The sequence below is a fragment of the Oncorhynchus mykiss genome, chromosome 11 (assembly GCF_013265735.2).
Source record: "Oncorhynchus mykiss isolate Arlee chromosome 11, USDA_OmykA_1.1, whole genome shotgun sequence".
NCBI lineage: Eukaryota > Metazoa > Chordata > Actinopteri > Salmoniformes > Salmonidae > Oncorhynchus > Oncorhynchus mykiss.
Window position 1 is genome coordinate 77475825 of NC_048575.1, and position 12650 is coordinate 77488474.

General features: G+C 43.4%; 1 protein-coding gene across 1 annotated transcript in view; it reads right to left on the reverse strand.

Annotated features, from left to right (window-relative positions):
- Window positions 1-6047: 6047 nt before the first annotated feature.
- Window positions 6048-12650, reverse strand: part of LOC110536424 — a 34059-nt gene continuing 27456 nt past the window's right edge. The window contains exons 3-4 of the mRNA XM_036936418.1: window positions 9667-9951; window positions 6048-7362 (exon numbers count right to left, since the gene is read on the reverse strand). Coding sequence (XP_036792313.1) covers window positions 6407-7362; window positions 9667-9951 — 1241 coding nt within the window. The 3' untranslated portion in view covers window positions 6048-6406. The remainder of the gene's footprint in view (window positions 7363-9666; window positions 9952-12650) is intronic.

The window sequence follows — 12650 nt, forward strand, 5'->3', positions numbered from 1 at the left end:
TTAAGTATACAATTCCTGGAAGCTGAAAATGTCCCAGTTCTTCCATGGCCTACATACTCACCAGACATGTCACTCATTGAGCCTGTTTGGGATGCTCTGCATTGACGTGTACGACAGAGTGTTCCAGTTCCCGCCAATATCCAGCAACTTTGAACAGCCATTGAAGAGGATTGGGACAACATTCCACAGGCCACAATCAACAGTCGGATCAACTCTATGTGAAGGAGATGTGTCGCGCTGCATGAGACAAATGGTCACACCAGATACTGACTGGTTATCTGATCCACTCCCCTAACTTTTTAAAAGTATCTGTGACCAACAGATGCATATCTGTATTCCCAGTCATGTGAAATCCATAGATTAGGGCCTAATTTATTTATTTCAATTGACTGATTTTCATTATATGAACTGTAACTTAGTAAAATCTTTGAAATTGTTGCGAGTTGCGTTTATATTTTTGTTCAGTGTATCACTCAAATATCAAATAAATGGTGGCCAATATTGAGAGATATCGTGAGGCTACCTTCACATATCTGAAATGATATGATCAATCGATGTTTACAGAACATGAAAGGCATCCAGTGACTCGCTGTACAACTCTGATGATAGACCTAAATGTTTTGCATGGAATATGCAAAACATTTAGGATCTGAAATGTGTTGTTCTGACTATTCTCTTCAAGAGGTGATGATATTACAACCAAATAGTTCATATTTAACAATCCATTGAAAAACGCCACTCAGTTGTCAAAGATTTTAGCGGAGCTGGGGGTCTCCTTGCCCCCCCGGGCAGGAAAATCAAACGCTCTGCACCTTATTGGGACTGTTTTCTTGATAACAACCTATTACAGTGTCACAAACATTTGTACTTACTATCTATCAGAACCTTTGTCACCCAATATACTTTGTGGCTGAGAGACTGGGGTGATGGGTACGAAAGTTTAAGCACAGTGGAGGCTGCTGAAGGGAGAACGGACGGAACGGAGCGAATGGAATGGCATCAAACACCTGGAAACAATGTGTTGGATGTATTTGTGTCATACCCTGACTTTAGAGATCCTTTTAATTCTCTATTTGGTTAGGTCAGGGTGTGACTAGGGTGGGCAATCTATGTTTTCTATTTCTTTGTTGGCCGGGTATGGTTCCCAATCAGAGGCAGCTGTCTATCGTTGTCTCTGATTGGGGATCATACTTGGGCAGCCTGTTTTCCACCTGTAGTTTGTGGGATCTTCGTTTTCTTCTGTGTTGTTTTTGTTGAGTTTCATATTTATGAAACATGTGGAACTCTAAGTACGCTGGGCCTTGGTCCATTCATTCAGACGATCGTGTCAATTTGATACCATTCCACTGATTCAGCTCCAGTCATTACCACAAGCCCGTCAATTAATGTACCTGTGTTTAACCCTCTGCACTCTTGCTGTTTTATTTCACAACAGTCACACCTACATGTATAAATTACCTCAACTAACCTGTACCCCCGCACACTGACTCGGTACAGTCTGTATATAGCCTTGTTATTGTTATTGCGTTACTTTTTGTTTTTATTTTAGTCTACTTGGTAAATAACTCTTCTTGAACTGCACTGTTGGTTTAAGGGCTTGTATAAAGTCAACATTTCACGGTAAGGTAAACACCTGTTCCATTCGGCGCATGTGACAAATACATTTTGATTTGATTGGTACTGTGGTGAAGCTGTGATTGGTTCCTGTGGTGAAGCTGTGATTGGTTCCTGTGGTGAAGCTGTGATTGGTTCCTGTGGTGAAGCTGTGATTGGTACTGTGTTGAAGCTGTGATTGGTTCCTGTGGTGAAGCTGTGATTGGTACTGTGTTGAAGCTGTGATTGGTACTGTGGTGAAGCTGTGATTGGTTCCTGTGGTGAAGCTGTGATTGGTACTGTGTTGAAGCTGTGATTGGTTCCTGTGGTGAAGCTGTGATTGGTTCCTGTGGTGAAGCTGTGATTGGTTCCTGTGGTGAAGCTGTGATTGGTACTGTGTTGAAGCTGTGATTGGTTCCTGTGGTGAAGCTGTGATTGGTACTGTGTTGAAGCTGTGATTGGTACTGTGGTGAAGCTGTGATTGGTTCCTGTGGTGAAGCTGTGATTGGTACTGTGTTGAAGCTGTGATTGGTTCCTGTGGTGAAGCTGTGATTGGTACTGTGGTGAAGCTGTGATTGGTTCCTGTGGTGAAGCTGTGATTGGTTCCTGTGGTGAAGCTGACCTTAAAGACCTCATCCAGGCCTGTCCGCTTGACTCCAAGTACCTTGTGAGGGGCCCTGACCTTAAAGATCTCATCCAGGCCTGTATGTTTGACTCCAAGTACCTTGTGGAGGGCTCTGACCTTAAAGATCTCATCCAGGCCTGTATGTTTGACTCCAAGTACCTTGTGGAGGGCCCTGACCTTAAAGATCTCATCCAGGCCTGTATGTTTGACTCCAAGTACCTTGTGGAGGGCCCTGACCTTAAAGATCTCATCCAGGCCTGTATGTTTGACTCCAAGTACCTTGTGGAGGGCCCCGACCTTAAAGACCTCATCCAGGCCTGTCTGTTTGACTCCAAGTACCTTGTGGAGGGCCCTGACCTTAAAGATCTCATCCAGGCCTGTATGTTTGACTCCAAGTACCTTGTGGAGGGCCCTGACCTTAAAGATCTCATCCAGGCCTGTCTGTTTGACTCCAAGTACCTCGGGGAGGGCCCTGACCTTAAAGATCTCATCCAGGCCTGTATGTTTGACTCCAAGTACCTTGTGGAGGGCCCTGACCTTAAAGACCTCATCCAGGCCTGTCTGTTTGACTCCAAGTACCTTGTGGAGGGCCCCGACCTTAAAGACCTCATCCAGGCCTGTCCTGACCTTAAAGATCTCATCCAGGCCTGTATGTTTGACTCCAAGTACCTTGTGGAGGGCCCTGACCTTAAAGATCTCATCCAGGCCTGTCTGTTTGACTCCAAGTACCTTGTGGAGGGCCCTGACCTTAAAGATCTCATCCAGGCCTGTCTGTTTGACTCCAAGTACCTTGCTTGCTGTGGTGATAATCATTCTCAGCAAATTTCTCTGGCTGACAGTAGCATTGCAAAAACAACAAACAATACAAAAAGTTAAACTACTCTCAAAAAAAGATTTGTAAAACAGAGTCAATAGAGTACAGTCTGCATTAAAAGATCCCAGCTTTTTGAGAAAGTACAGTCTCTGTTGGCTCTTTTTGTAGATCAGGTCTGTACATCTACTCCACTGAAGCTTATTGCCCAAGAGGACACCCAGATATTTATGTTCCTCTACAATTTCTATATTCTGGCCTCTGATAGAAGTTGCAGAGGTCGGTGTTGTACGCTTCCTGAAGTCTTTGCACATCTCTTTGGTCTTGTTGGCATAGAGGACCAAGTGTGATTCCTCACACCACTCTACAAAGTAATCTAGGACCGGGCCATGGTGTTCCTCGTCATCATGCAGCAGGCTGATCAAGGCAGTGTCTAATCATGAACTAATTGCTCACACCTGTGGCTACTTGGCAACTCTGCGCAAGACTGGAAATCCCTTTATAGGGCAGAGCCGGGAGAGCCGGGAGAGCCGAGAGAGCCGAGAGAGCCGGGAGAGCCGGGAGAGCCATGAGAGCCGGGAGAGCCGGGAGAGCCGAGAGAGCCGAGAGAGCCGAGAGAGCCGAGAGAGCCGAGAGAGCCGAGAGAGCCGAGAGAGCCGGGAGAGCCGGGAGAGCCGAGAGAGCCGAGATCCGTAGCCCTTGCAAGTATCACTTACCTTCCCGGGGGAGGTTGTCGGTCGCTGCTGGGTACTGTAGTTGGCAACGAAGACAGGTAGTGAGGGGGAATTTGGTGCACCAGATAAGATAGTGGGTTTTCTAGGAGTGCTACCCTTCCCTCCTGATTGCATAAACAGAGTACAATGCGCGTTACATTTGTTCTTTGACATGCAAATGAATTAGCTTGACGCCATATCAGTTTTTGTAGTGTGTGACTGTATTTGACATGATTAATCAGGCTGAACGCAGTTATAGGTTGTGGCATTTGTCTTCCCTATAGTGTATAGCCTAGCTGTTGTCCTTGTCCAGTTTATTGTAGCTTATTCAGTAGATGGGTATCTACTGCAAGTCTGCAATAAAACCTGCAAGTCCAACAATGGTACACACACACACTCAGACCCCATTAGGGGGTCCCATCAGCTTGACTGGGACGACCATGGCATATGGTTTACATAATTTTCATGCTCAGCAAACCATTCAGTGACCGCTTGTGCGCTGTGGATGAGGGCATTGTCACCCTATGGGGGGCATAGCCATTATAGCCAAAATAATGGCCTGCTCAGCATTTTTATGCACGACCCTAAGCATAATAGGATGTTAATTGCTCCACACTCGTGTAAACCCTCTGAATCATGTCTTTGGAGAGCAGACGGGATCAGATCTGACTGACATTTACTAAATCCCTGCAGAACTCCCAGTTTGCAGATTGGCTCCATCCAAGCAGACAGCAGATTACTGGACAGGAAACTCGCAACAGCCACAAACTGAACACTCCGATGACACGTGCAGGTCGCTGTCAGAACTCTACCATCCCATTCTTCACTACACTGATCATGCATACACCATATAGCCCAGGGCAAATGTCTTCCTAAGAACTCTAAGATGTGATTTTTGAAAAGCGGCAGGGTAGCCTAGAGGTTAGAGCGTTGGACTAGGAAGGTTGCAAGTTCAAATCCCCGAGCTGACACGGTACAAGTCTGTCGTTCTGCCCCTGAACAAGACAGTTAACCCACTGTCCTAGGCTGTCATTGGAAATAAGAATTTGTTCTTAACTGATTTGCCTAGTTAAATAAAGGAAAAATTATAAATAAAGCTGCCACCCTTAAACTTGTCATTCTTGTTTTGTTTACATATATTGCATATTTTAACATTGTATTATATTAACTGTTTTGCTAGTTTAGGATCTGATCATTATATTTGATTGATGTTATGACTGTAAATTGGTGTACATTTCAGTCTATGACTGTGAGAAACCAATTAAACCTACTACTACTACTACTATCCCCATTTAGTCAAATGTTTCCATTATCTTGGCAGTTACCTGTATATGTCCATATTAGAATAAATCTGACAGAGAATATAGTGTACTGTCCAAGACATATATTGTACTTGCTTTGAAAACCAATACTGTATGGTGGTTCTTTAGAGTTCATAAGGGGTTTTAATTGAGATACAACTTAACGAGAAATGCACAGTAAACTTGCTGTGTCAAATAACATATTGATTAAAGCATTTACAGGTATCGTGTGTAACTATTGAAGAATCAAGTTAATGACGGTATCGTTCAGGTTTTAAGTATCAAGGTAAGGTGACTCTTTCGGTTAAAAGCATTTGATTTTGCTATCGCACACATAATGTGGGATTTGTGTGCCCCATGAAAACTATTTTCACCCCCCCCCCCCCCCCCCCCCCCAACATAAGGAGACACAAAATTACAGGTTTCATAGTTACACTGCATTTCTGAGATGTCTATACAAAAAAAAACATGTTTTATGTCTCTTACAAAAAAAAAACAGTCAGACAGGATTCTTACAGAGTGTCACGTTCTGACCTTTATTTCCTTTGTTTTGTATTTATTTAGTATGGTCAGGGCGTGAGTTGGGGTGGGCAGTCTATGTTTGTTTTTCTATGTTTTGGGTATTTCTATGTTTCGGCCTAGTATGGTTCTCAATCAGAGGCAGGTGTCATTAGTTGTCTCTGATTGAGAATCATACTTAGGTAGCCTGGGTTTGTTTGTGGGTGATTGTCTATGTTGATGGCTTGTTTCAGCGCAGCTCGCGTTAGCGTCACGGTTGTTATTTTGTTTACTGTTTTTGTATAGTGTTTCAGTGTTTTCTTTATTAAAATGAATGATGAACACATATCACGCCGCATTTTGGTCCTCCGATCCTTCTCGCCTCTCCTCTTCAGATGAAGAGGAGGACGACCGTGACACAGAGTTCCAGGTCAATGTCTAATTTAACTGATTCATTCTTAACATATGATATAACGACAACAACACATTGCAATAAACGCAAGGAGAAAAAAAAACATGTTTTATGTTTTATGCCACACAATTTTGAACAAATTCAGTCAAGACACCAACCATGATAAAGGACTAATAAACACTTAAATCAACACATCAGTTTGATTGAACATAACTATGATCCCCTGTTATATCTTAGGAAATGTAATGACATGTATTGACATGAAACAGCCGTAACAAGTTGTTGAGTGAAGGAAATTGTCACTGGTACCCTAGTTTATAGAAAGACAAATAAGTGACGCATCTGCTAAGAAATGAATAATAATAATCAGTCTATCATTCTATATATCTTGATACCTGACTGTGGAGGAGTTTAGGTGGACAGCCTTCACAGCTTATCAGTGGTGGGCAGCCTTCACAGCGGACCAGTGGCAGGTCTGGGGTAGTGGTAGCTCAGCAGGTCGGTGGAATAGCATGTCTCACTGAACGGATACCCCATCCACAGGCCCAGCTGGTACCAGGCGTTCGCGTACCAGTGCATACCTTCCTGGTCTTCCTGCCCCTGCCTCGGAGGAGCCGGAAGCCGGTCCCCAAGGAGCGAGAGGGAAGAGCGCAGGATGTGGAGGAGCCTGTAGGGGATGAAGGTGAGGTGAGCAAGCTGCTGCCGGCACTGCAGGGTGTAGCAGGAAACTAGGCGTCCGTCTACCACCAGGTTCCCCTCCACAGTCAGGGGAGCGTAGGCTCCTAGGCTCTCTGCCTCGCTCACTTCGGTCACACGTTTGGCCTCCAGTAATCCAGTGCTGGGGTCATGCAGGTAGATTAGGTGGCCCGGGAGGACATCCTTGGCGAACACCGGGACCCTGCGTGCGTTGCTGGCCAAGTCAATCGTTGTTGCGTTGTCGGGGGCGATGAAGAGAACATGGTCAGGTGTGATGTACAGGGGCTCCTCGGACCCCTCCGTGTCCAGCAGGAGGTAACGCTCTCTTGAGCCGCTCCGCCGATCAAGCCACAGGAGGACCTCGCTGAAGGTGGGCTGGCCAGCAGCGTCGACCGCCAGCACCCTGTCCCCCACGCTCAGCTCTGCCATGGTTCTCCTGGATCCATCACTGGTGAGCACCGTGGCATGTGCGGGGAAGCACTCCTCATCTTCCTCGCACGCTGTGTTTATAGTGAATGCGTTTTTACTGGGGTATTCGGCCATGTTTCTCCTCACCTCACTCACAGTCATTGTGTTCCAGTATCTTACTAATTTCGGGTTCCTTGTAGGAGAACCTTCGGTCTGGAGGCTACAACCTGCCTCGACCCAAAGCTTGCTCAAGCACTTCATGAAATGGGGTCCACTCTCGTTGTCATAGCCACAATCCCCACTCTCTGGGGGCAGAAGAGAGAAAGAATGCAGGTTAGTCAAATACATATTTACCTTTCAAATAGATGAATAGAAATGGATTTCCCTGAGTGGCTCGGTGGAATATTCTGAATGAGGCAGCTGGGAGAAACACTGATGATAGCAATATTTGCACTTTAGGCAGAAGTTAGTCACTAATGCAACTTTATTTAACCATCTCAAGTGGCTTTTCTTTTGTGTGTGCTACATGTTTCCATGTGTTGCCACAACTGTTTAAATAAGGTGTGTGTGTTTTCTATTTATTCTTGAATTGTTTTGACATCCTGTCCACGCTATTAAATTGCAATCTCTACACAGTGCTCGGTTTCCAAGATGGCTTTCCGAATGTACTCTTTCAGATAAAGAACTTTAGAACTACACTTCCCATCAACCCCTCCGTCATAGACACATGAGCAAAACAATCTGATGGAAAAGGTCCTCAGGTTCTTCTTAAGGGTATATGTGAAGTCATCTTGGACATTGTGTACACTGAAACGTAATAGCGTAAAACACATTTTCAGAATGTACACACCTTACTTAACAGTTGCAGCAACATATGAGAACATATAAAACACACACAAAAAAAACATTTGAGTTCCCCTTTTTAAGCCCAGAATGACTGCCATTGTTCCGTGTCTTTTTTTCAAGCGCTGCGGTAATCATTTTCAACATAGTCAAATGATACTTCTGCACAGCCAGCTAGATACAGGAGGAGTCTCGTGTGACCCGGAAGTAGAAACCGCATGCGTCCACAAAACAGCCTGGTTTCAGAAGGGACATATTTAGAGCACAAATTGTGGTTGCAGTGCAATTTCACTACTATAGTGTGAGAGCTTTTTGAAAAGACCGCCTGACATTTCAGCCTGTTTTGGTGCATAGAGTTTTGGCCAGTGGATTAGTTAATAGACCAATAAGAAAGATAGTTCCAAACCTTTCTACAAATCACAGCTAGTTTTCATTTTCCCCTCCCCACTCAGACCACTCCCAGACAGACCTAGCAACATTCTTGCTTGAGAAATTGTTCTTTGCTAAGAAGCATTTAAAAAATAAAAAAAAATAAAAAAACATTTTAATTGAAAAACAATCACAGTATGGTACTTCAATGTTACCCATAAATTAATTGAAATTGAGATTTTTCTTTTAAAACAAGTTGATTTGACCTTTAACCTGCACATTTCATCAAATAATACAGTTATCACAGACTGTTCAGGTTTTTATAATGTTTTTTTAACCAGTAAGTTGACTGAGAACACATTCTCAACAACCTGGGTAATGGTTACAGGGAAGAGGGATGAATCAGCCAATTGGGAGCAGGGGAAGATTAGATGGCCATGATGTTTAGATTGGGAAATTTAACCAGGACACCAGGGTTAACACCCCTACTATTACAATAGGTGCTATGGGATCTTTACTGACCTCAGAGCGTCAGGTCACCCGTTTAACATCCCATCCAAAAGACAGCAACCTACACAGGGCAATGTCCCCAATCACTGCCCTGGGGTATTGGAACACTTTTTAGACCAGAGGAAAGAGTGACTCCTACTGGCCCTCCAACACCATCTGGTCTCCCATTCAGGGACCAACCAGGACCAACCCTGCCTAGTTTCAGACGCGAGACAGCAGTGGGATGCAGGGTGGTATGCTTCTGTTTTTTTTTTAAAGGATCATTCAAAACATTTTGCATTGCCCCCAGTTAAGCACAAGTATTTTACTGGAGTAAGTTCAATTCAACCATTTTTAGTCGCAGAAAGTTTAAGGTCATGTTTTATTTAGTAAAATAATTCAGCGGGTATATTTTGGATCACATTTCTATTTACATACAATTATTTAACACGCTGTAATACGGCTGTATTTTCAGATTGTATTGTACGGTCAATTGCATACGACTTTGGAAAAATACATTTTAAAACCTTTCTGGTGTATCAACGGTGTTATTATGCAACCTGTTTTCCTCTGTGCCCCTTCTGAAAAATCAGGCTGAAAATGTGGGAAGATGTTTCTAAATGTAGTGTAGGCTACCCTTGTCTTATGCTGACCTGTGTTTTACTATGAAATCTGTTGTTGTTGTTGTTGTTGTTGTGATTATTACACTGAGACATCCCATGTACTGGTCGCATAATTTACTGCTCTCAATTTTAAAAAAATAATTATGTCAATATCTGGCTATTCCAAATTGGGGAGAAAATGGAAGTAAGATAATTGGCATTCTTTGTATAGAATGGATTGTATTTCGTAGCCTTTGTTGGTATCCAAATAAAAAAAGATCAATAACCATATTGACGTCCACTCACCGACGCAGTAGGGAAAGCTCGACCATCCAGAACTGGTACACTGGATCTGAGAGGAGACTGCAAGATTATAGAGTCGGTTACACGTTATATCGCATTTTTCTCCTTCAAAATTGGAGGCACAAAGTGCTTGGCCATTGGGAACTTCATAGGGATCACAGCGCTGTCTGCATTGGATCTGTTTGCTGCAGGTCAATGTTTCTGGTATGAACCTACATCCCATGACATCGCAGATGTGTGTCTGTTGGGAAACAAACCTTCCACTGTTGATCACTGATGCTGTCCATTCTGTATACACAACAGCAACAAAATACAAGAGCACATGAAAACAGCAATGTAACACATATGTCATGGAAATATAAATATTAACACAATATCTGTCATGGAAACAGAAATATAAAGACAATATCTGTCATGGAAACAGAAATATAAAGACAATATCTGTCATGGAAACAGAAATATAAAGACAATATCTGTCATGGAAACAGAAATATAAAGACAATATCTGTCATGGAAACAGAAATATAAACAATATAAACTCACCAGACTCATATACTCAATAACTCAATATTACATAAGAGGAATTTATATTGCAGTACTTGGATATTAATATGATATTATGTATGTCTGGTGAGTTCATACTTGTCACGACTTCCGCCGAAGTTGGCTCTCCTGCCTGTTTGGGCGGTGCTCGGCGGTCGTCGTCACCGTCCTACTAGCCACCACCGATCCCTTTTTCGTTTGTCTGTTGGTTTTGTCTTATTAGTTTCACCTGTGTGTATTTTAGTTTAATTAACGTCCTTATATGTAGTAGGTTGTCCCGCCCTTGTTTTGTGCGGGATTGTTTTGTATTCATGTATTTGGTGTAATACGTGTGTGTTATTTCTCCGGTCTATTTTTGATCCTGTGTTGGATTATTCACCCTGTATGTTGGGTTGACCGTGTTTTTGTGCGCCGGAGAATAAACTGTCGAATCACTGAAACCTGCTCTCTGTGCCTGATTCCACCCACCTTGATAATACGTGACAATACTGCTGTGTGTGTGTGTCTCTCTGTGTTTGTTTAGTGAGTGTGTCTACGTGTGTGTCTGTGTCTACGGTGTCTTCAGAAAGTATTCAGACCCTTCCCTTTTTCCACATTTTGTTAAATTACAGCCTGATTCTAAAATTGATTTTTTTTTTTAAATACTCAGCAATCTACACACAATACCCCATAATGACAAAGTGAAAATAGGTTTTTAGAAATTTTAGCAAATGTATTAAATGTTCAAAAGAAATACCTTATTTGCCAAAGTATTCAGACCCTGCTATGAGAAGTGAAATTTAGCTCAATTGCATCCTGTTTCCATTGATCATCCTTGAGATGTTTCTACAACTTGATTGGAGTCCACCTGTGGTAAATTCAATTGTTTGGATATGATTTGGAAAGGCACACACCTGTCTATATAAGGGTCCCACAGTTGACAGTGCATGTCAGAGCAAAAACCAAGCCATGAGTTCGAAGGAATTGTCAGTAGTGCTTCGAGACAGGATTGTGCACAGATCTGGGGAAGGGTGTCAAAACATTTCTGCAGCATTCTTAAATGGAAGAAGTTTGGAACCACCAAGACTCTTCTTAGAGCTGGCCACCCGGCCAAACTAAGCAATTGGGGGAGAAGGGCCTTGGTCGGGGAGGTGACCAAGAACCGGATGGTCAGTCTGACAGAGCTCTAGACTTCCTCTGTGGAGATGGGGAGAACCTTCCAGAAGGACAACCATCTCTGCAGCACTCCACCTATTTGGCCTTTAGATTAGCGTGGCCAGATGGAAGCCACTCCTCAGTAAAAGACACATGACAGCGCGCTTGGAGTTTGCCGAAATGCACCTAAAGACTCTCAGACCATGAGAAACAAGATTCTCTGGTCTGATGAAACCAAGATTGAACTCTTTGGCCTGAATGCCAAGCATCACTTCTGGAGGAAACCTGGCACCATCCCTACAGGGAAGCATGGTGGTGGCAGCATCATGCTGTAGGGATGTTTTTCAGCAATAGGGACTAGTCCAGATTGAGGGAAAGATGAACGGAGCAAAGTACAGAGAGATACTTGATGAAAACCTGCTCCAGAGCGCTCAGGACCTCAGACTGGGGCGAAGGTTCACCTTCCAACAGGACAACGACCCTAAGCACACAGCCAAGAAAACACAGGAGTGGCTTTGGGACTAGTCTCGGAATGTCCCTGAGTGGCCCAGCCAGAGCCCGGACCAGACCCGATCTAACATCTCTGGAGAGAACAGAAAATAGCTATGCAGCAACTCTACCCATCCAACCTGACAGAACTTGAGAGGATCTGCAGAGAATAATGGGAGAAACTCCCCAAATACAGATGTGCCAAGCTTGTGGCGTCATAACCAGAAGACTCAAGGCTGTAATAATCACTGCCAAAGATGCTTCAACAAAGTACTGAGTAAAGGGTCTGAATACTTATGTAAATGTCATATTTCAGTTTTACATTTTTTATAAATTAGCAAACATTTCTAAAATCTTGTTTTTGCTTTGTCATTAAGGGGGTTTGTGTGTAAATGGATGAGGATAAAATATATATTTAATACATTTTAGAATAAGCCCCAACAAAATGTGAAAAAAGTCAAGGGGTCTGAATACTTTGCGAAGGCACTGTCTGTCTGTCTGTCTGTCTGTCTGTCTGTCTGTCTGTCTGTCTGTCTGTCTGTCTGTCTGTCTGTCTGTCTGTTTGTCTATAAGTGTCTGTCTGTCTGTCTGTCTATAAGTGTCTGTCTGTCTGTCTGTCTGTCTGTCTGCGTGTGTGCGTGCGTGTGTGTGTGTGTGTGTGTGTGTGTGTGTGTGTGTGTGTGTGTGTGTGTGTGTGTGTGTGTGTGTGTGTGTGTGTGTGTCAATATTAGTCTGTGTCTGCCTATCTGAACAACAAACCTATCTGAACAACTGCATTCGTATAAAATTGTATAATTAAAAAAATAATTGAAGCTCAGTAT